The sequence below is a fragment of the Scyliorhinus torazame genome, chromosome 1 (assembly GCF_047496885.1).
Source record: "Scyliorhinus torazame isolate Kashiwa2021f chromosome 1, sScyTor2.1, whole genome shotgun sequence".
Taxonomy (NCBI): Eukaryota; Metazoa; Chordata; class Chondrichthyes; order Carcharhiniformes; family Scyliorhinidae; genus Scyliorhinus; species Scyliorhinus torazame.
In genome coordinates, this window is record NC_092707.1 from 107031537 (window position 1) to 107053779 (window position 22243).

The 22243-nt window shown below is 53.9% G+C and overlaps 1 protein-coding gene and 1 long non-coding RNA gene across 2 annotated transcripts in view; one reads left to right on the forward strand and one right to left on the reverse strand.

Moving 5' to 3' along the window:
- Positions 1-22243, forward strand: part of LOC140410780 (leucine-rich repeat-containing protein 75B-like) — a 394334-nt gene that overhangs the window by 213493 nt on the left and 158598 nt on the right. The window contains exon 2 of the mRNA XM_072499399.1: positions 17242-17370. Coding sequence (XP_072355500.1) covers positions 17242-17370 — 129 coding nt within the window. The remainder of the gene's footprint in view (positions 1-17241; positions 17371-22243) is intronic.
- Positions 1-22243, reverse strand: part of LOC140410788 (uncharacterized) — a 139027-nt gene that overhangs the window by 106114 nt on the left and 10670 nt on the right. The gene's annotated exons all lie outside the window — the stretch shown is intronic.

Sequence of the window (22243 nt, forward strand, 5' to 3'; positions counted from 1 at the left end):
GGTGACAGGGTGTGGGTGTTTTTGGGTGACAGGGTGTGGGTGTTTCTGGGTGACAGGGTGTTTCTGGGTGACAGGCTGCAGGTGTTTCTGGGTGGCAGGTTGTGGCTGTTTCTGGGTGACAGGGTGTGGATGTTTCTGGGTGACAGAGTGTGGGTGTTTCTGGGTGACAGGGTGTGGGTGTTTCTCCTCACAGGGAGTTTCTGGGTGACAGGGTGTGGGTGTTTCTGTGTGACAGGTGTTTCTGGATGACAGGGTGTGGGTGTTTCTGGGTGACAGGGTATGGGAGTTTCTGCAGACAGGGTGTTTCTGGGTGACAGGGTGTGGGTGTTTCTGGGTGACAGGGTGTTTCTGGGTGACAAGGTGTGGGTGTTTCTGGGTGACAAGGTGTGGGTGTTTCTGGGTGACCGGGTGTTTCCAGGTGACAGGGTGTGGGTGTTTATGGGTGACAGGGTGTTTCTGGGTGACAGGATGTGGGTGTTTCCGGGTGATGGGGTCCGAATGTTTCTGGGTGACAGGGTTTGGGTGTTTCTGGGTAACAGTGTGTGGGATTTTCTGGGTGACAGGTTTTGGGTGTTTCTGGGTAACAGTGTGTGGGATTTTCTGGGTGACAGGGTGTGGGTGTTTCTGGGTGACAGGGTGTTTCTGGGTGACAGGTGCAGGTGTTTCTGGGTGACAGGCTGTGGGTGTTTCTGGGTGACAGGGTGTGGGTGATTCTGGGTGATAGGGTGTTTCTGGGTGACACGGTGTGGGTGGTTCTGGGTGACAGGGTGTTTCTGGGTGACGGGATGTGGGTGTTTCTGGGTGACAGGGTGTTTCTGGATGACAGGTCCAGGTGTTTCTGGGTGACAGGGTGTGGCTGTTTCTGGGTGACAGGGTGTGGGTGATTCTGGGTGATAGGGTGTTTCTGGGTGACACGGTGTGGGTGGTTCTGGGTGACAGGGTGTTTCTGGGTGACATGGTGTTTCAGGGTGACAGGGTGTGGGTGTTTTTGGGTGACGGGGTGTGGGTGTCTTTTGGTGACAGCGTGTGGGTGTTTCTGGTGACAGGGTTTGGGTGTTTTTGGGTGACAGGGTGTGGGTGTTTCTGGGTGACAGGGTGTTTCCGGGTGACTGGGCGTGGGTGTTCCTGGGTAACAGGGTGTGGGTGTTTCTGGGTGACAGGGTGTTTCCGGGTAACAGGGTGTGGGTGTTTCTGGGTGACAGGGTGTGGGTGTTCCTGGGTGACAGGGTGTTTCTGGGTGACAGGGTGTGGGTGTTTCTGGGTGACAGGGTGTGGGTGTTTCTGGGTGACAGGTTGTGGGTGTTCCTGGGTGACAGGGTGTTTCCGGGTGACAGGGTGTGGGTGTTTCTGGGTGACAGGGTGTGGGTGTTTCTGGGTGACAGGGTGTGGGTGTTCCTGGGTGACAGGGTGTTTCTGGGTGACAGGGTGTGGGTGTTTCTGGGTGACAGGGTGTGGGTGTTTCTGGGTGACAGGTTGTGGGTGTTCCTGGGTGACAGGGTGTTTCCGGGTGACAGGGTGTGGGTGTTTCTGGGTGACAGGGTGTGGGTGTTTCTGGGTGACAGGGTGTTTCCGGGTAACAGGGTGTGGGTGTTTCTGGGTGACAGGGTGTTTCCGGGTGACAGGGTGTGGGTGTTTCTGGGTGACAGGGTGTGGGTGTTTCTGGGTGACAGGGTGTTTCTGGGTGACAGGGTGTTACCGGGTAACAGAGTGTGGGTGTTTCTGGGGACAGGGTGTGGGTGTTTCTGGGTGACAGGCTGTGGGTGTTTCTGGGTGACAGGGTGTTTCCGGGTGACAGGGTGTGGGTGTTATGGGTGACAGGGCGTGGGTGTTATGGGTGACAGGGCGTGGGTGTTTTTGGGTGACAGGGTGTTTCTGGGTGACAGGCTGTGGGTGCTTCTGGGTGACAGGGTGTTCCTGGGTGACAGGGTGTGGGTGTTTCTGGGTGACAGGGTGTTTCTGGGTGACAGGCTGTGGGTGTTTCTGGGTGACAGGGTGTGGGTGTTTCTGGGTGACAGGGTGTTTCTGGGTGACAGGGTGTGGATGTTTCTGGGTGACATGGTGTTTCTGGGTGACAGGGTGTGGGTGTTTCCGGGTGACAGGGTGTTTCTGGGTGACAGGGTGTTTGTGTTTCTGGTTGACAGAGTGTGGGTGTTTCTGGGTGACAGGCTGTGGGTGTTTCTGGGTGACAAGGTGTGGGTGTTTCTGGGTGACCGGGTGTTTCTAGGTGACAGGGTGTGGGTCTTTCTGGGTGACAGGATGTGGGTGTTTCTGGGTGATGGGGTCCGAATGTTTCTGGGTGACAGGGTGTGGGTGTTTCTGGGTGACAGGGTGTTTCTGGGTAACAGTGTGTGGGTGTTTCTGGGTGACAGGGTGTGGGTGTTGTTGGGTGACAGGGTGTGGGTGTTTCTGGGTGACAGGGTGTGGGTCTTTCTGCTGACAGGGTGTTTCTGGGTGACAGGGTGTGGGTGTTTCTGTGTGACAGGTTTTTCTGGATGACAGGGTGTGGGTTTTTCTGGATGACAGGGTATGGGTGTTTCTGCTGACAGGGTGTTTCTGGGTGACAGGGTGTGGGTGTTTCCAGGTGACAGGGTGTTTCTGGGTGACAGGGTGTGGGTGTTTCTGGGTGACAGGGTGTTTCTAGGTGACATGGTGTGGGTGATTCCAGGTGACAGGGTGTTTCTGGGTGACAGGGTGTGGGTGTTTCTGGGTGACAGAGTGTTTCTGGGTGACACGGTGTGGGTGTTTCTGGGTGACAGGCTGTGGGTGTTTATCGGTGACAGGGTGTTTCTGGGTGACAGGGTGTGGGTATTTTGGGTGACAGGCTGTGAGTGTTGCTGGGTGACAGGGTGTTTCTGGGTGGCAGGGTGTGGGTGTTTCTGGGTGACAGGCTGTGGGTGTTTCTGGGTGACAGGCTGTGGGTGTTTCTGGGTGACAGGGTGTTTCTGGGTGACTGGGTGTGGGTGTTTCTGGGTGACAGGGTGTGGGTAGTTCTGGGTGACAGGGTGTGGGTGTTTCTGGGTAACAGTGTGTGGGTGTTTCTGGGTGACAGGGTGTGGGTGTTTTTGGGTGACAGGGTGTGGGTGTTTCTGCTGACAGGGTGTGGGTGTTTCTGCTGACAGGGTGTTTCTGGGTGACAGGGTGTGGGTGTTTCTGTGTGACAGGTTTTTCTGGATGACAGGGTGTGGGTTTTTCTGGATGACAGGGTGTGGGTGTTTCTGGGTGACAGGGTATGGGTGTTTCTGCTGACAGGGTGTTTCTGGGTGACAGGGTGTGGGTGTTTCCAGGTGACAGGGTGTTTCTGGGTGACAGGGTGTGGGTGTTTCTGGGTGACAGGGTGTTTCTAGGTGACATGGTGTGGGTGTTTCCAGGTGACAGGGTGTTTCTGGGTGACAGGGTGTGGGTGTTTCTGGGTGACAGAGTGTTTCTGGGTGACACGGTGTGGGTGTTTCTGGGTGACAGGCTGTGGGTGTTTCTCGGTGACAGGGTGTTTCTGGGTGGCAGGGTGTGGGTGTTTCTGGGTGATAGGGTGTGGGTGTTTCTGGGTGACAGGCTGTGGGTGTTTCTGGGTGACAGGCTTTGGGTGTTTCTGGGTGACAGGTTGTGTGTGTTTCTGGGTGACAGGCTGTGGGTGTTTCTGGGTGACAGGGTGTTTCTGGGTGACTGGGTGTGGGTGTTTCTGGGTGACAGGGTGTGGGTAGTTCTGGGTGACAGGGTGTAGGTTTTTCTGGGTGACAGGTTGTTTCTGGGTGACAGGGTGTGGGTGTTTCTGGATGCCAGGTTACAGGTGTTTCTGGGTGACAGGTTACGGGTGTTTCTGGGTGACAGGGTGTGGGTGTTTCTGGGTGACAGGGTGTGGGTGTTTCTGGGTGACAGGGTGTGGTGTTTCTGGGTGACAGGGTGAGGGTATTTCTGGGTGACAGGCTATGGGTGTTTCTGGGTGACAGGGTGTGGGTGTTTCTGGGTGACAAGGTACGGGTGTTTCTGGGTGACCGGGTGTTTCTAGGTGACAGGGTATGGGTGTTTATGGGTGACAGGGTATTTCTGGGTGACAGGATGTGGGTGTTTCTGGGTGATGGGGGTCCGAATGCTTCTGGGTGACAGGGTTTGGGTGTTTCTGGGTAACAGTGTGTGGGATTTTCTGGGTGACAGGGTGTGGGTGTTTCTTGGTGACAGGGTGTGGGTGTTTCTGGGTGACAGGATGTTTCTGGGTGACAGGGTGCAGGTGTTTCTGGGTGACAGGGTGTGGCTGTTTCTGGGTGACAGGGTGTGGATGTTTCTGGGTGACAGGGTGTGGGTGTTTCTGGGTGACAGGGTGTGGGTGATTCTCGGTGACAGGGTGTTTCTGGGTGACACGGTGTTTCAGGGTGACAGGGTGTGGGTGTTTCTGGGTGATAGGGTGTGGATGTTTTTTGGTGACAGCGTGTGGGGGTTTCTGGTGACAGGGTTTGGGTGTTTTGGGGTGACAGGGTGTGGGTGTTTCTGGGTGACAGGGTGTGGGTGTTTCTGGGTGACAGGGTGTGGGTGTTTCTGGGTGACAGGTTACAGGTGTTTCTAGGTGCAAGGGTGTGGTTGTTTCTGGGTGACATTGTGTGGGTGTTTCTGGGTGACAGGGTGTGGGTGTTTCTGGGTGACAGGTTACAGGTGTTTCTGGGTGACATGTTACAGCTGTTTCTGGGTGACAAGGTGTTTCTGGTGACAGGGTGTTTCTGGGTGACCGGGTGTTTCTAGGTGACAGAGTGTGGGTGTTTCTGGGTGACAGGGTGTGGGTGTTTATGGGTGACAGGGTGTTTCTAGGTGACAGGGTGTGGGTGTTTATGGGTGACAGGGTGTTTCTGGGTGACAGGATGTGGGTGTTTCTGGGTGATGGGGTCCGAATGTTTCTGGGTGACAGGGTGTGGGTGTTTCTGGGTGACAGGGTGTGGGTGTTTCTGGGTGAAAGTTTGTGGGCGTTTCTGGGTGACAGGGTGTTTCTGGGTGACAGGGTGCAGGTGTTTCTGGGTGACAGGGTGTGGGTGTTTCTGGGTGACAGGGTGTGGGTGTTTCTGGGTGACAGGGTGTTTCTGGGTGACAGGGTGCAGGTGTTTCTGGGTGACAGGGTGTGGCTGTTTCTGGTGAAAGGGGGTGGATGTTTCCAGGTGACAGGGTGTGGGTAGTTCTGGGTGACAGGGTGCAGGTGTTTCTGGGTGACAGGGTGTGGATGTTTCTGGGTGACAGGGTGTGGGTGTTTCCAGGTGACAGGGTGTTTCTCGGTGACAGGGTGTGGGTGTTTCTGGGTGACAGAGTGTTTCTGGGTGACACGGTGTGGGTGTTTCTGGGTGACAGGCTGTGGGTGTTTCTCGGTGACAGGGTGTTTCTGGGTGACAGGGTGTGGGTATTTTGGGTGACAGGCTGTGAGTGTTGCTGGGTGACAGGGTGTTTCTGGGTGGCAGGGTGTGGGTGTTTCTGGGTGATAGGGTGTGGGTGTTTCTGGGTGACAGGCTGTGGGTGTTTCTGGGTGACAGGCTGTGGGTGTTTCTGGGTGAGAGGGTGTTTCCGGGTGACGGTGTGGGTGTTTCTGGGTGACAGGGTGTGGGTGTTTCTGGGTGACAGGGTGTGGGTGTTTCTGGGTGACAGGGTGTAGGTGTTTCTGGGTGACTGGGTGAGGGTATTTCTGGGTGACAGGCTATGGGTGTTTCTGGGTGACAGGGTGTTTCTGGGTGACAGGGTGTGGGTGTTTCTGGGTGACAAGGTGTGGGTGTTTCTGGGTGACCGGGTGTTTCTAGGTGACAGGGTGTGGGTAGTTCTGGGTGACAGGGTGTAGGTTTTTCTGGGTGACAGGTTGTTTCTGGGTGACAGGGTGTGGGTGTTTCTGGATGCCAGGTTACAGGTGTTTCTGGGTGACAGGTTACGGGTGTTTCTGGGTGACAGGGTGTGGGTGTTTCTGGGTGACAGGGTGTGGGTGTTTCTGGGTGACAGGGTGTGGTGTTTCTGGGTGACAGGGTGAGGGTATTTCTGGGTGACAGGCTATGGGTGTTTCTGGGTGACAGGGTGTGGGTGTTTCTGGGTGACAAGGTACGGGTGTTTCTGGGTGACCGGGTGTTCCTAGGTGACAGGGTGTGGGTGTTTATGGGTGACAGGGTGTTTCTGGGTGACAGGATGTGGGTGTTTCTGGGTGATGGGGGTCCGAATGCTTCTGGGTGACAGGGTTTGGGTGTTTCTGGGTAACAGTGTGTGGGATTTTCTGGGTGACAGGGTGTGGGTGTTTCTGGGTGACAGGGTGTGGGTGTTTCTGGGTGACAGGATGTTTCTGGGTGACAGGGTGCAGGTGTTTCTGGGTGACAGGGTGTGGCTGTTTCTGGGTGACAGGGTGTGGGTGATTCTCGGTGACAGGGTGTTTCTGGGTGACACGGTCTTTCAGGGTGACAGGGTGTGGGTGTTTCTGGGTGATAGGGTGTGGGTGTTTCTGGGTGACAGGGTGTGGGTGTTTCTGGGTGACAGGGTGTGGGGGTTTCTGGTGACAGGGTGTGGGTGTTTCTGGGTGACAGGGTGTGGGTGTTTCTGGGTGACAGGGTGTGGGTGTTTCTGGGTGACAGGTTACAGGTGTTTCTAGGTGCAAGGGTGTGGGTGTTTCTGGGTGACAGTGGGTGGGTGTTTCTGGGTGACAGGGTGTGGGTGTTTCTGGGTGACAGGTTACAGGTGTTTCTGGGTGACAGGTTACAGCTGTTTCTGGGTGACAAGGTGTTTCTGGGTGACAGGGTGTTTCTGGGTGACCGGGTGTTTCTAGGTGACAGGGTGTGGGTGTTTATGGGTGACAGGGTGTTTCTAGGTGACAGGGTGTGGGTGTTTATGGGTGACAGGGTGTTTCTGGGTGACAGGATGTGGGTGTTTCTGGGTGATGGGGTCCGAATGTTTCTGGGTGACAGGGTGTGGGTGTTTCTGGGTGACAGGGTGTGGGTGTTTCTGGGTGACAGGTTGTGGGCGTTTCTGGGTGACAGGGTGTTTCTGGGTGACAGGGTGCAGGTGTTTCTGGGTGACAGGGTGTGGGTGTTTCTGGGTGACAGGGTGTGGGTGTTTCTGGGTGACAGGGTGTTTCTGGGTGACAGGGTGCAGGTGTTTCTGGGTGACAGGGTGTGGCTGTTTCTGCTAACAGGGGGTGGATGTTTCTGGGTGACAGGATGTGGGTGTTTCTGGGTGATGGGGTCCGAATGTTTCTGGGTGACAGGGTGTGGGTGTTTCTGGGTAACAGTGTGTGGGTGTTTCTGGGTGACAGGGTGTGGGTGTTGTTGGGTGACAGGGTGTGGGTGTTTCTGGGTGACAGGGTGTGGGTCTTTCTGCTGACAGGGTGTTTCTGGGTGACAGGGTGTGGGTGTTTCTGTGTGACAGGTTTTTCTGGATGACAGGGTGTGGGTTTTTCTGGATGACAGGGTATGGGTGTTTCTGCTGACAGGGTGTTTCTGGGTGACAGGGTGTGGGTGTTTCCAGGTGACAGGGTGTTTCTGGGTGACAGGGTGTGGGTGTTTCTGGGTGACAGGGTGTTTCTAGGTGACATGGTGTGGGTGATTCCAGGTGACAGGGTGTTTCTGGGTGACAGGGTGTGGGTGTTTCTGGGTGACAGGCTGTGGGTGTTTCTTGGTGACAGGGTGTTTCTGGGTGACAGGGTGTGGGTATTTTGGGTGACAGGCTGTGAGTGTTGCTGGGTGACAGGGTGTTTCTGGGTGACAGGCTGTGGGTGTTTCTGGGTGACAGGGTGTTTCTGGGTGACTGGGTGTGGGTGTTTCTGGGTGACAGGGTGTGGGTAGTTCTGGGTGACAGGGTGTGGGTGTTTCTGGGTAACAGTGTGTGGGTGTTTCTGGGTGACAGGGTGTGGGTGTTTTTGGGTGACAGGGTGTGGGTGTTTCTGGGTGACAGGGTGTGGGTGTTTCTGCTGACAGGGTGTTTCTGGGTGACAGGGTGTGGGTGTTTCTGTGTGACAGGTTTTTCTGGATGACAGGGTGTGGGTTTTTCTGGATGACAGGGTGTGGGTGTTTCTGGGTGACAGGGTATGGGTGTTTCTGCTGACAGGGTGTTTCTGGGTGACAGGGTGTGGGTGTTTCCAGGTGACAGGGTGTTTCTGGGTGACAGGGTGTGGGTGTTTCTGGGTGACAGGGTGTTTCTAGGTGACATGGTGTGGGTGTTTCCAGGTGACAGGGTGTTTCTGGGTGACAGGGTGTGGGTGTTTCTGGGTGACAGAGTGTTTCTGGGTGACACGGTGTGGGTGTTTCTGGGTGACAGGCTGTGGGTGTTTCTCGGTGACAGGGTGTTTCTGGGTGGCAGGGTGTGGGTGTTTCTGGGTGATAGGGTGTGGGTGTTTCTGGGTGACAGGTTGTGGGTGTTTCTGGGTGACAGGCTGTGGGTGTTTCTGGGTGACAGGTTGTGTGTGTTTCTGGGTGACAGGCTGTGGGTGTTTCTGGGTGACAGGGTGTTTCTGGGTGACTGGGTGTGGGTGTTTCTGGGTGACAGGGTGTGGGTAGTTCTGGGTGACAGGGTGTAGGTTTTTCTGGGTGACAGGTTGTTTCTGGGTGACAGGGTGTGGGTGTTTCTGGATGCCAGGTTACAGGTGTTTCTGGGTGACAGGTTACGGGTGTTTCTGGGTGACAGGGTGTGGGTGTTTCTGGGTGACAGGGTGTGGGTGTTTCTGGGTGACAGGGTGTGGTGTTTCTGGGTGACAGGGTGAGGGTATTTCAGGGTGACAGGCTATGGGTGTTTCTGGGTGACAGGGTGTGGGTGTTTCTGGGTGACAAGGTACGGGTGTTTCTGGGTGACCGGGTGTTTCTAGGTTACAGGGTATGGGTGTTTATGGGTGACAGGGTATTTCTGGGTGACAGGGTGCAGGTGTTTCTGGGTGACAGGGTGTGGCTGTTTCTGGGTGACAGGGTGTGGATGTTTCTGGGTGACAGGGTGTGGGTGTTTCTGGGTGACAGGGTGTGGGTGATTCTCGGTGACAGGGTGTTTCTGGGTGACACGGTGTTTCAGGGTGACAGGGTGTGGGTGTTTCTGGGTGATAGGGTGTGGATGTTTTTTGGTGACAGCGTGTGGGGGTTTCTGGTGACAGGGTTTGGGTGTTTTTGGGTGACAGGGTGTGGGTGTTTCTGGGTGACAGGGTGTGGGTGTTTCTGGGTGACAGGGTGTGGGTGTTTCTGGGTGACAGGTTACAGGTGTTTCTAGGTGCAAGGGTGTGGGTGTTTCTGGGTGACATTGTGTGGGTGTTTCTGGGTGACAGGGTGTGGGTGTTTCTGGGTGACAGGTTACAGGTGTTTCTGGGTGACATGTTACAGCTGTTTCTGGGTGACAAGGTGTTTCTGGTGACAGGGTGTTTCTGGGTGACCGGGTGTTTCTAGGTGACAGAGTGTGGGTGTTTCTGGGTGACAGGGTGTGGGTGTTTATGGGTGACAGGGTGTTTCTAGGTGACAGGGTGTGGGTGTTTATGGGTGACAGGGTGTTTCTGGGTGACAGGATGTGGGTGTTTCTGGGTGATGGGGTCCGAATGTTTCTGGGTGACAGGGTGTGGGTGTTTCTGGGTGACAGGGTGTGGGTGTTTCTGGGTGAAAGGTTGTGGGCGTTTCTGGGTGACAGGGTGTTTCTGGGTGACAGGGTGCAGGTGTTTCTGGGTGACAGGGTGTGGGTGTTTCTGGGTGACAGGGTGTGGGTGTTTCTGGGTGACAGGGTGTTTCTGGGTGACAGGGTGCAGGTGTTTCTGGGTGACAGGGTGTGGCTGTTTCTGGTGAAAGGGGGTGGATGTTTCCAGGTGACAGGGTGTGGGTAGTTCTGGGTGACAGGGTGCAGGCGTTTCTGGGTGACAGGGTGTGGATGTTTCTGGGTGACAGGGTGTGGGTGTTTCCAGGTGACAGGGTGTTTCTCGGTGACAGGGTGTGGGTGTTTCTGGGTGACAGAGTGTTTCTGGGTGACACGGTGTGGGTGTTTCTGGGTGACAGGCTGTGGGTGTTTCTCGGTGACAGGGTGTTTCTGGGTGACAGGGTGTGGGTATTTTGGGTGACAGGCTGTGAGTGTTGCTGGGTGACAGGGTGTTTCTGGGTGGCAGGGTGTGGGTGTTTCTGGGTGATAGGGTGTGGGTGTTTCTGGGTGACAGGCTGTGGGTGTTTCTGGGTGACAGGCTGTGGGTGTTTCTGGGTGACAGGGTGTTTCCGGGTGACGGTGTGGGTGTTTCTGGGTGACAGGGTGTGGGTGTTTCTGGGTGACAGGGTGTGGGTGTTTCTGGGTGACAGGGTGTGGGTGTTTCTGGGTGACTGGGTGAGGGTATTTCTGGGTGACAGGCTATGGGTGTTTCTGGGTGACAGGGTGTTTCTGGGTGACAGGGTGTGGGTGTTTCTGGGTGACAAGGTGTGGGTGTTTCTGGGTGACCGGGTGTTTCTAGGTGACAGGGTGTGGGTAGTTCTGGGTGACAGGGTGTAGGTTTTTCTGGGTGACAGGTTGTTTCTGGGTGACAGGGTGTGGGTGTTTCTGGATGCCAGGTTACAGGTGTTTCTGGGTGACAGGTTACGGGTGTTTCTGGGTGACAGGGTGTGGGTGTTTCTGGGTGACAGGGTGTGGGTGTTTCTGGGTGACAGGGTGTGGTGTTTCTGGGTGACAGGGTGAGGGTATTTCTGGGTGACAGGCTATGGGTGTTTCTGGGTGACAGGGTGTGGGTGTTTCTGGGTGACAAGGTACGGGTGTTTCTGGGTGACCGGGTGTTCCTAGGTGACAGGGTGTGGGTGTTTATGGGTGACAGGGTGTTTCTGGGTGACAGGATGTGGGTGTTTCTGGGTGATGGGGGTCCGAATGCTTCTGGGTGACAGGGTTTGGGTGTTTCTGGGTAACAGTGTGTGGGATTTTCTGGGTGACAGGGTGTGGGTGTTTCTGGGTGACAGGGTGTGGGTGTTTCTGGGTGACAGGATGTTTCTGGGTGACAGGGTGCAGGTGTTTCTGGGTGACAGGGTGTGGCTGTTTCTGGGTGACAGGGTGTGGATGTTTCTGGTGACAGGGTGTGGGTGTTTCTGGGTGACAGGGTGTGGGTGATTCTCGGTGACAGGGTGTTTCTGGGTGACACGGTGTTTCAGGGTGACAGGGTGTGGGTGTTTCTGGGTGATAGGGTGTGGGTGTTTCTGGGTGACAGGGTGTGGGTGTTTCTGGGTGACAGGGTGTGGGGGTTTCTGGTGACAGGGTGTGGGTGTTTCTGGGTGACAGGGTGTGGGTGTTTCTGGGTGACAGGGTGTGGGTGTTTCTGGGTGACAGGTTACAGGTGTTTCTAGGTGCAAGGGTGTGGGTGTTTCTGGGTGACAGTGGGTGGGTGTTTCTGGGTGACAGGGTGTGGGTGTTTCTGGGTGACAGGTTACAGGTGTTTCTGGGTGACAGGTTACAGCTGTTTCTGGGTGACAAGGTGTTTCTGGGTGACAGGGTGTTTCTGGGTGACCGGGTGTTTCTAGGTGACAGGGTGTGGGTGTTTATGGGTGACAGGGTGTTTCTAGGTGACAGGGTGTGGGTGTTTATGGGTGACAGGGTGTTTCTGGGTGACAGGATGTGGGTGTTTCTGGGTGATGGGGTCCGAATGTTTCTGGGTGACAGGGTGTGGGTGTTTCTGGGTGACAGGGTGTGGGTGTTTCTGGGTGACAGGTTGTGGGCGTTTCTGGGTGACAGGGTGTTTCTGGGTGACAGGGTGCAGGTGTTTCTGGGTGACAGGGTGTGGGTGTTTCTGGGTGACAGGGTGTGGGTGGTTCTGGGTGACAGGGTGTTTCTGGGTGACAGGGTGCAGGTGTTTCTGGGTGACAGGGTGTGGCTGTTTCTGGTGACAGGGGGTGGATGTTTCTGGGTGACAGGGTGTGGGTGTTTCTGGGTGACAGGGTGTGGATGTTTCTGCTGACAGGGTGTTTCTGGGTGACAGTGTTTTGGTGTTTCTGGGTGACAGGTGTTTCTGGATGACAGGGTGTGGGTGTTTCTGGGTGACACGGTATGGGTGTTTCTGCTGGCAGGGTGTTTCTGGGTGACAGGGTGTGGGTGTTTCCAGATGACAGGGTGTTTCTGGGTGACAGGGTGTGGGTGTTTCTGGTTGACAGGGTGTTTCTGGGTGACACGGAGTGGGTGTTTCTGGGTGACAGGGTGTTTCAGGGTGACAGGTTGTGGGTGTTTCTGGGTGACAGGGTGTTTCAGGGTGACAGGGTGTGGGTGTTTCTGGGTGACAGGGTGTTTCTGGGTGACACGGTGTGGTTGTTTCTGGGTGACAGGGTGTTTCCGGGTGACAGGGTGTTTCTGGGTGACAGGGTGTGGGTATTTCTGGGTGACAGGGTGTTTCAGGGTGACACGGTGTGGGTGTTTCGGGTGACAGGGTGTGGGTGTTTTTTGGTGACAGCGTGTGGGTGTTTCTGGTGACAGGGTTTGGGTGTTTTTGGGTGACAGGGTGTGGGTGTTTCTGGGTGACAGGTTTTGGTTGTTTCTGGGTGACAGGGTGTGGGTGTTTCTGGGTGACAGGGTGTGGGTGTTTCTGGGTGACAGGTTACAGGTGTTTCTGGGTGACCGGGTGTGGGTGTTTCTGGGTGACAGGGTGTGAGTGTTTCTGGGTGACAGGATGTGGGTGGTTCTGGGTGACAGGTTACAGGTGTTTCTGGGTGACAGGGTGTGGGTGTTTCTGGATCACAGGACGTTTCTGGGTGACAGGATGTTTCTGGGTGACAAGGTGTGGGTGTTTCTGGGTGACAGGGTGTTTCTGGGTAACAGGGTGTTTCTGGCTGCCAGGCTGTGGGTGTTTCTGGGTGACAGGGTGTGGGTGTTTCTAGGCGACAGGTTACAGGTGTTTCTGGGTAACAGGTTACAGGTGTTTCTGGGTGATGGTGTGAGTGTTTCTGGGTGACAGGTTACAGGTGTTTTTGGGTGACAGGGTGTGAGTGTTTCTGGGTGACAGGATGTGGGTGTTTCTGGGTGACAGGTTACAGGTGTTTCTGGGTGACAGGGTGTGGGTGTTTCTGGGTCACAGGACGTTTCTGGGTGACAGGATGTTTCTGTGTAACAGGGTGTTTCTGGGTGACAGGGTGCGGATGTTTCTGGGCGACATGTTTTAGGTGTTTCTGGGTAACAGATTACAGGTGTTTCTGGGTGACATGGTGTGGGTGTTTCTGGGTGACAGGGTGTGGGTGACAGGGTGTAGGTGTTTCTGGGTGGCAGGGTGTTTCTGGGTGACAGGGTGCAGGTGTTTCTGGGTGACAGGGTACGGGTGTTTCTGGGTGACAGGGTGTGGGCATTTCTGGGTGGCAGGTTACGGGTGTTTCTGGGTGACAGGGTGTGGGTTTTTCTGGGTGATAGGCTGGTGGGTGTTTCTGAGTGACAGGTTACAGGTGTTTCTGGGTGACGGTGTGGGTGTTTCTGGGTGACAGGGTGTGGGTATTTCTGGGTGACAGTGTGTGGGTGTTTCTGGGTGACAGGGTATGGGTATTTCTGGGTGACAGGTTACGGGTGTTTCTGGGTGACAGGGTGTGGGTAGTTCTGGGTGACAGGGTGTTTCTGGGTAACAGGGTGTTTCTGGCTGCCAGGCTGTGGGTGTTTCTGGGTGACAGGGTGTGGGTGTTTCTAGGCGACAGGTTACAGGTGTTTCTGGGTAACAGGTTACAGGTGTTTCTGGGTGACGGTGTGAGTGTTTCTGGGTGACAGGTTACAGGTGTTTTTGGGTGACAGGGTGTGAGTGTTTCTGGGTGACAGGATGTGGGTGTTTCTGGGTGACAGGTTACAGGTGTTTCTGGGTGACAGGGTGTGGGTGTTTCTGGGTCACAGGACGTTTCTGGGTGACAGGATGTTTCTGTGTAACAGGGTGTTTCTGGGTGACAGGGTGCGGATGTTTCTGGGCGACAGGTTTTAGGTGTTTCTGGGTAACAGATTACAGGTGTTTCTGGGTGACATGGTGTGGGTGTTTCTGGGTGACAGGGTGTGGGTGACAGGGTGTGGGTGTTTCTGGGTGGCAGGGTGTTTCTGGGTGACAGGGTGTGGGCATTTCTGGGTGGCAGGTTACGGGTGTTTCTGGGTGACAGGGTGTGGGTAGTTCTGGGTGACAGGGTGTGGGTTTTTCTGGGTGATAGGCTGGTGGGTGTTTCTGAGTGACAGGTTACAGGTGTTTCTGGGTGACGGTGTGGGTGTTTCTGGGTGACAGGGTGTGGGTATTTCTGGGTGACAGGGTGTGGGTGTTTCTGGGTGACAGGGTGTGGGTATTTCTGGGTGACAGGTTACGGGTGTTTCTGGGTGACAGGGTGTGGGTAGTTCTGGGTGACAGGGTGTGGGTGTTTCTGGGTGACAGGTTACGGGTGTTTCTGGGTGACAGGGTGTGGGTAGTTCTGGGTGACAGGGTGTGGGCGTTTCTGGGTGATAGGGTGTGGGTATTTATGGGTGACAAGTTACGGGTGTTTCTGGGTGACAGGGTGTGGGTAGGTCTGGGTGACAGGGTGTGGGTGTTTCTGGGTGACAGGGTGTTTCTGGGTGACAGGGTGTAGGTGTTTCTGGGTGACAAAGTGTGGGTGTTTCTGGGTGACCGGGTGTTTCTAGGTGACAGGGCGTGGGTGTTTATGGGTGACAGGGTGTTTCTGGGTGACAGGATGTGGGTGTTTCTGGGTGATGGGGTATGCGTGTTTCCGGGTGACAGGGTGTTTCTGGGTGACAGGGTGTGGGTGTTTCTGGGTTACAGGTTGTGGGTATTTCTGGGTGACAGGGTGTGGGTGTTTCTGGGTGACAGGGTGTTTCTGGGTGACAGGGTGCAGGTGTTTCTGGGTGACAGGGTACGGGTGTTTCTGGGTGACAGGGTGTGGGTGTTTCTGGGTGACAGTGTGTGGGTATTTCTGGGTGACAGGTTACGGGTGTTTCTGGGTGACAGGGTGTGGGTAGTTCTGGGTGACAGGGTGTGGGTGTTTCTGGGTGACAGGGTGGTGGGTGTTTCTGGGTGACAGGTTACAGGTGTTTCTGGGTGACGGAGTGGGTGTTTCTGGGTGACAGGTTACAGGTATTTCTGGGTGACAGGGTGTGGGTGTTTCTGGGTGACAGGGTGTGGGTATTTCTGGGTGACAGGTTACGGGTGTTTCTGGGTGACAGGGTGTGGGTAGTTCTGGGTCACAGGGTGTGGGTGTTTCTGGGTGACAGGTTACAGGTGTTTCTGGGTGACAGGTTACGGGTGTTTCTGGGTGACAGGGTGTGGGTGTTTCTGGGTGACAGGTTACAGGTGTTTCTGGGTGACAGGTTACAGGTGTTTCTGGGTGACAGGGTGTGGGTGTTTCTGGGTGACAGGGTGTTTCTGGGTGACAGGGTGTGGGTGTTTCTGGGTGACAAAGTGTGGGTGTTTCTGGGTGACCGGGTGTTTCTAGGTGACAGGGCGTGGGTGTTTATGGGTGACAGGGTGTTTCTGGGTGACAGGATGTGGGTGTTTCTGGGTGATGGGGTATGCGTGTTTCCGGGTGACAGGGCGTTTCTGGGTGACAGGGTGTGGGTGTTTCTGGTGACAGGGTGTGGGTGTTTCTGGGTGACAAGGTTTTGGTGTTTCTGGGTGACAGGGAATGGTAAGGAGGGGGATGGTGAGGAGGTGGATGGTGAGGAGAGGGATGGTGAGGAGTGGATGGTGAGGAGGGGAATGGTGAGGAGGGGATGGTGAGGAGGGGATTGTGAGGAGGGGATGGTGAGGAGGGTGAGGGTGAGGAGGAGATGATGGGAAGGGGATGGTGAGGAGGGGGATGGTGAGGAGAGGGATGGTGAGGGGGTGGATGGTGAGGAGGAAGATGGTGAGGAGGGGGGTGGATAGGAGGGGGATGGTGAGGAGGGGGATGGTGAGGAGGGTGATGGTGAGGAGGGAGATGGTGAGGAGTGGGATGGTGAGGAGGGGGATGTTGAGGAGGGAGATGGTGGGGAGGGGGATGGTGAGGAGGGGGGTGGTGAGGAGGGGGGTGGTGAGGAGGGGGATGTTGAGGAGGGGTTGGTGAGGAGGGGATGGTGAGGAGGGGGATGGTGAGGAGGGGGATGGTGAGGAGGGTGATGGCGAGGAGGGGGATGGTGAGGAGGGGGATGGTGAGGAGGGGATGGTGAGGAGGGTGATGGTGAAGAGAGGGATGGTGAGGAGGGGGATGGTGAGGAGGGGGATGGTGAGGAGGGGGTGGTGAGGAGGGGGGTGGTGAGGAGGGGATGGTGAGGAGGGGGATGGTGCAGAGGGGGATGGTGAGTTGGGGGAAGGTGAGGAGGGGGGTGGTGAGGAGGGGGGTGGTGAGGAGGGGGATGGTGAGGAGGGGGATGGTGAGGAGGGGATGGTGAGGAGGGAGGTGGTGAGGAGGGGATGGTGAGGAGGGGGATGGTGCGGAGGGGGATGCTGAGGAGGGGGTTGGTGAGGAGGGAGGTGGTGAGGAGGGGGATGGTGAGGAGGGGATGGTGAGGATGGTGATGGTGAAGAGAGGGATGGTGAGGAGGGGGATGGTGAGGAGGGGGATGGTGAGGAGGGGGTGGTGAGGAGGGGGGTGGTGAGGAGGGGATGGTGAGGAGGGGGATGGTGCGGAGGGGGATGGTGAGGAGGGGGGTGGTGAGGAGGGGGATGGTGAGGAGGGGGTGGTGAGGAGGGGGATGGTGAGGAGGGGATGGTGAGGAGGGGATGGTGAGGAGGGGGATGGTGCGGAGGGGGATGGTGAGGAGGGGGATGGTGAGGATGGGGGTGGTGAGGAGGGGATGGTGAGGAGGGGGATGGTGAGGAGGGGATGGTGAGGAGGGGGATGGTGAGGAGGGGATGGTGAGGAGGGGGGTGGTGAGGAGGGGGATGGTGAAGAGAGGGATGGTGAGGAGGGGGATGGTGAGGAGGGGATGGTGAGGAGGGTGATGGTGAAGAGAGGGATGGTGAGGAGGGGGATGGTGAGGAGGGGGATGGTGAGGAGGGGATGGTGAGGAGGGGGATGGTGCGGAGAGGGATGGTGAGGAGGGGGGTGGTGAGGAGGGGGATGGTGAGGAGGGAGTTGGTGAGGAGGGGGATGGTGAGGAGGGGATGGTGAGGAGGGGGATGGTGAGGAGGGGGATGGTGAGGAGGGGGATGGTGAGGAGGGGGATGGTGAGGACGGAGGTTAGGGAGGGAATTTCACTTGGGTCGAGGCAGCTGCAAGCACGGCCGCCAATTTTGTCATGAAGGTTATGAGAACAGCACAGGAGGTCAGACTTCGAGGAAGATGGAGACATGACTGTGTGACTGGATTGGCCAATCTTCCAAGTTGCTAACTGGCTGCTTTCTCTCCTGCACAGGATCTGGGCCTGCAAAGCACATCTTTAAACGATGTCCTCTATAAACACACAGCCTTCCCGAACTTGGTGGACCCTATTTCCCATGACTTGCTAATGAGCCTCGCCCGGGATATCCAGTGTCCTAAAAAGGTGAGTGACATGATGTTGTGATTAAGCCCCCGTGCCTGCTTTTGTTCGAGCTGTGTTGGAAGATGAGTTAATTGTCACTGCTCAGCAAAATAAACAATTCAGTGAACCTTGGGTTTCAGTGCATGTCAATGCTGTTGGGGTCCCAATGCTAAATGGGATTAGTGGGAAGCCAGAGGATTGGGAAGCGTTTAAAAGCGAGCAGAGGACAACTAAAAGAGCAATAAGGGGGAGAAGATGAAAAATGAATGCAAGCTAGCTAATAATATAAAAAAGATAGGAGGAGTTTTTTTCAATATATAAAAGGTAAGAGAGAGGCAAAAATAGACATTGGACACTGGAAAATGTGGCTGGAGAAGTAATAATAGGAAACAAAGAAATGGCAGAGGAACTGAATAGTTACTTTGCATAAGTCTTCACAGTGGAAGACACCAGTGGGTTGCCGGAGCTCCAGGAGAATCGGGGCAGAGGTGAGTGTAGTGGTCATCACTAAGGAGAAGGTTCTGGGGAAACTGAACATAGAACATAGCAGCGCAGTACAGGCCCTTCGGCCCTCGATGTTGCGCCGACCTGTGAAACCACTCTAAAGCCCATCTACACTATTCCCTTATCGGCCATATGTCTATCCAATGACCATTTGAATGCCCTTAGTGTTGGCGAGTCCACTACTGTTGCAGGCAGGGAATTCCACACCCTTACTACTCTCTGAGTAAAGAACCTACCTCTGACATCTGTCTTATATCTAACTCCCCTCAATTTAAAGCTATGTCCCCTCATGCTAGACATTACCATCCGAGATAAAAAGGCTCTCACTGTCCACCCTATCCAATCCTCTGATCATCTTGTATGCCTCAATTAAGTCACCTCTTAACCTTCTTCTCTCTAACGAAAACAGCCTCAAGTCCCTCAGCCTTCCCTCATAAGATCTTCCCTCCATACCAGGCAACATTCTGGTAAATCTCCTCTGCACCCTTTCCAATGCTTCCACATCCTTCCTATAATGCGGCAACCAGAATTGCACGCAATACTCCAAATGCGGCCGCACCAGAGTTTTGTACAGCTGCAACATGACCTCATGGCTCTGAAACTCAATCCCTCTACCAATAAAAGCTAACACACCTTACGCCTTCTTAACAACCCTCTCAACCTGGGTGGCAACTTTCAGGGATCTATGTACATGGACACCGAGATCTCTCTGCTCATCCACACTGCCAAGAATCTTACCATTAGCCCTGTACTCTGTCTTTCTGTTATACCTTCCAAAATGAATCACCTCACACTTTTCTGCATTAAACTCCATTTGCTACCTCTCAGCCCAGCGCTGCAGCTTATCTATGTCCCTCTGTAACTTGTAACATCCTTCCGCACTGTCCACAACTCCACCAACTTTAGTGTCATAGAACATAGAACGATACAGCGCAGTACAGGCCCTTCGGCCCACGATGTTGCACCGAAACAAAAGCCATCTAACCTACACTATGCCATTATCATCCATATGCTTATCCAATAAACTTTTCAATGCCCTCAATGTTGGCGAGTTCACTACTGTTGCAGGTAGGGCATTCCACGGCCTCACCACTCTTTGCGTAAAGAACCTACCTCATACCTCTGTCCTATATCTATTACCCCTCAGTTTAAAGCTGTGTCCCCTCGTGCTAGCCATTTCCATCCGCGGGAGAAGGCTCTCACTGTCCACCCTATCTAACCCCCTGATCATTTTGTATGCTTTAAATTTTTATTGAATTCAAATTTCACCTTCTGCCCTGGTGGGACTCGAACCCGGGACCCCAGAGCAATGCCCTGGGTCTCTGGATTGCTAGTACAGTGACAATACCACAAAGCCACCACCTCCCCTGCAAATTCATCTGCAAATTTACTCACCCATCCTTCTACGCCCTCCTCCAGGTCATTTATAAAAATGACAAACAGCAGTGGCCCCAAAACAGATCCTTGTGGTACACCACTAGTAACTGGATTCCAGTCTGAACACTTCCCATCAACCACCACCCTTTGTCTTCTTCCAGCTAGCCGATTTCTGATCCAAACTGCGAAATCACCCTGAATCCCATGCCTCCGTATTTTCTGCAGTAGCCTACCATGGGGAACCTTATCAAACGCTTTACTGAAATCCATATACACCACATCAACTGCTTTACCCTCATCCACCTGTTGGTCACCTTCTCAAAGAACTTAATAAGGTTTGTGAGGCACAACCTACCCTTCACAAAACCGTGTTGACTATCTCTAATCAAATTATTCCTTTCCAGATGATTGTACATCCTATCTCTTATAAACCTTTCCAAGATTTTGCCCACAACAGAAGTAAGGCTCACTGGTCTATAGTTACCGGGGTTTTCTCTACTCCCCTTCTTAAACAAGGGGACAACATTTGCTATCCTCCAGTCTTCTGGCACTATTCCTGTCGACAAAGGTGACTTAAAGATCAAAGCCAAAGGCTCAGTAATCTCCTCCCTAGCTTCCCAGAGAATCCTAGGATAAATCCCATCCGGCCCAGGGGACTTATCTATTTTCACACTTTCCAGAATTGCTAACACCTCCTCCTTATGAACCTCAAGCCCTTCTAGTCTAGTAGCCTGAATCTCAGTATTTTGCTCGACAACATTGTCTTTTTCCTGTGTGAATACTGATGAAAAATATTCATTTAACACCTCTCCTATCTCCTCGGACTCCAAGCACAACTTCCCACTACTGTCCTTGACTGGCCCTACTCTTACCCTAGTCATTCGTTTATTCCTGACATATCTATAGAAAGCTTTAGGGTTATCCTTGATCCTACCTGCCAAAGACTTCTCATGTCCCCTCCTGGCTCTTCTTAGCTCTCTCTTTAGGTCCTTCCTAGCTAACTTGTAACTCTCGAGCGCCCTAACTGAACCTTCATGTCTCATCTTTAAATAAGCCTCCTTCTTCCTCTTGACAAGTGTTTTGACTGCTTTAGTAAACCATGGTTCGCTTGCTCAACCACTTCCTCCCTGCCTGACAGGTACATACTTATCAAGGACACACAGTAGCTGTTCCTTGAACAAGCTCCACATTTCCATTGTGCCCATCCCCTGCAGTTTTCCTCTCCATCCGATGCATCCTAAGTCATGCCTCATCGCATCATAATTGCCTTTCCCCCAGATATAACTCTTGCCCTGCGGTATATACCTATCCCTTTCCATCACTAAAGTAAACGTAATCGAATTGTGGTCACTATCACCAAAGTGCTCACCTACCTCCAAATCTAACACCTGTCCTGGTTCATTACCCAGTAATGAAGGTGGATAAGTCACCTGGACCGGATGGACTACACCCCAGGGTTGTAAAAGAGATAGCTGAGGAGATTGCGGAGGCATTTGGGATGTTCTTTCAGGAATCACTGGAGGCCGGAAGGGTCCCAGAGGACTGGAAAGTGGCTAATGTAACGCCGCTGTTTAAGAAGGGAGGGAGGCAGAAGACGGGAAATTATAGGCCGGTTAGCCTGGCTTTGGTCATTGGTAAGATTTTAGAGTCCATTATTATAGATGAGATCGCGGAGTACTTGGAAGTGCATGATAAAATAGGACTGAGTCAGCACGGCTTCGTCAGAGAGAGGTCATGTCTGACAATCTATTAGTGTTCTTTGAGGAGGTAACAAGGAGGTTTTTTTTTAGAAAATATTTTATTGAAGCATTTGTAATTTTCACAGTTTAACACATTAACATTTCTTAAACAACCACGCGGGCCAACACACGCAAAACACCTAAAAAGCAGTAAAAAACATCCCCTACTAACCCGCCCTATACCCTAATTACCCGTATTCTATGTTCCCTGTACTTATGTAACATTGCCATGCCTCCTGTTTTCCTCGCCCCCCTTTTCCCTTTCCCCTTACTGCTGACATTCAATTTTCCTTGAAGAAATCAATGAACGGCTGCTAACTCCGGGCGAATCCCTGTATTGATCCTCTCAGAGCGAACTTGGTTTTCACCAGACTGAGAAACCCTACCATATCGCTGACCCACACTCCTGACTTCGGGGGCTCCGAGTCCCTCCATCTCAGCAAGATCCGTTTCCGGGCCACCAGGGAGGAGAAGACCAGGACATTGGCTTCCCTCCCCCCCTTGGCCCCCGGATCTTCCGATACCCCACATATTGCCAGTTCTGGACTCGGAGTTACCCTCCCTTCCAGGACCTCTGACATAACGTCCGCAACTCCCTGCCAGGATCTCCTCAATTTCGGACATGCCCAAAATATATGTACATGGTTCGCCAGGCTACCCCCAGGCAAGGCCCGGATAGAGTAGATATGGAGAGGATGTTTCCACTTCTAGGAAAAACTAGAACCAGAGGACACAATCTGAGACTAAAGGGACGATCCTTTAAAACTGAGATGAGGAGGAATTTCTTCAGCCAGAAAGTGGTGAATCTATGGAACTCATTGCCGCAGAAGGCTGTGGAGGCCAAATCACTGTGTGTCTTTAACTCTGAGTTAGATAGGGTTTTGATTAATAAGGGCATCAGGTGTTATGGGGAAAAGGCAGGAGAATGGGGATGAGAAAAATATCAGCCGTGATTGAATGACGGAACAGACTCGATGGGCCGAGTGGCTTAATTCTGCCCCTATGTCTTATGGTCTTATGGGAGGTGAAGGTGGATAGGAGAGTTGGAAGAAGTGTTCAAAATCATGAGTAGCCTGGACAGGATAGGACAGGGAAAAACTGGTCCTCACTTCTAACTACTGATACAAAGAGAGGACACTGATTTAAGGTGTTTAGCAAGCAAAAGCTAAAGGAGGAAAATTATTTTCCTTAGTGTTAGGATTAGTCAATGAAATATACATTAATTGTGTTTTGAATTGTATGCAGCTGGTGGACATTAATGAGGAATTCACTTG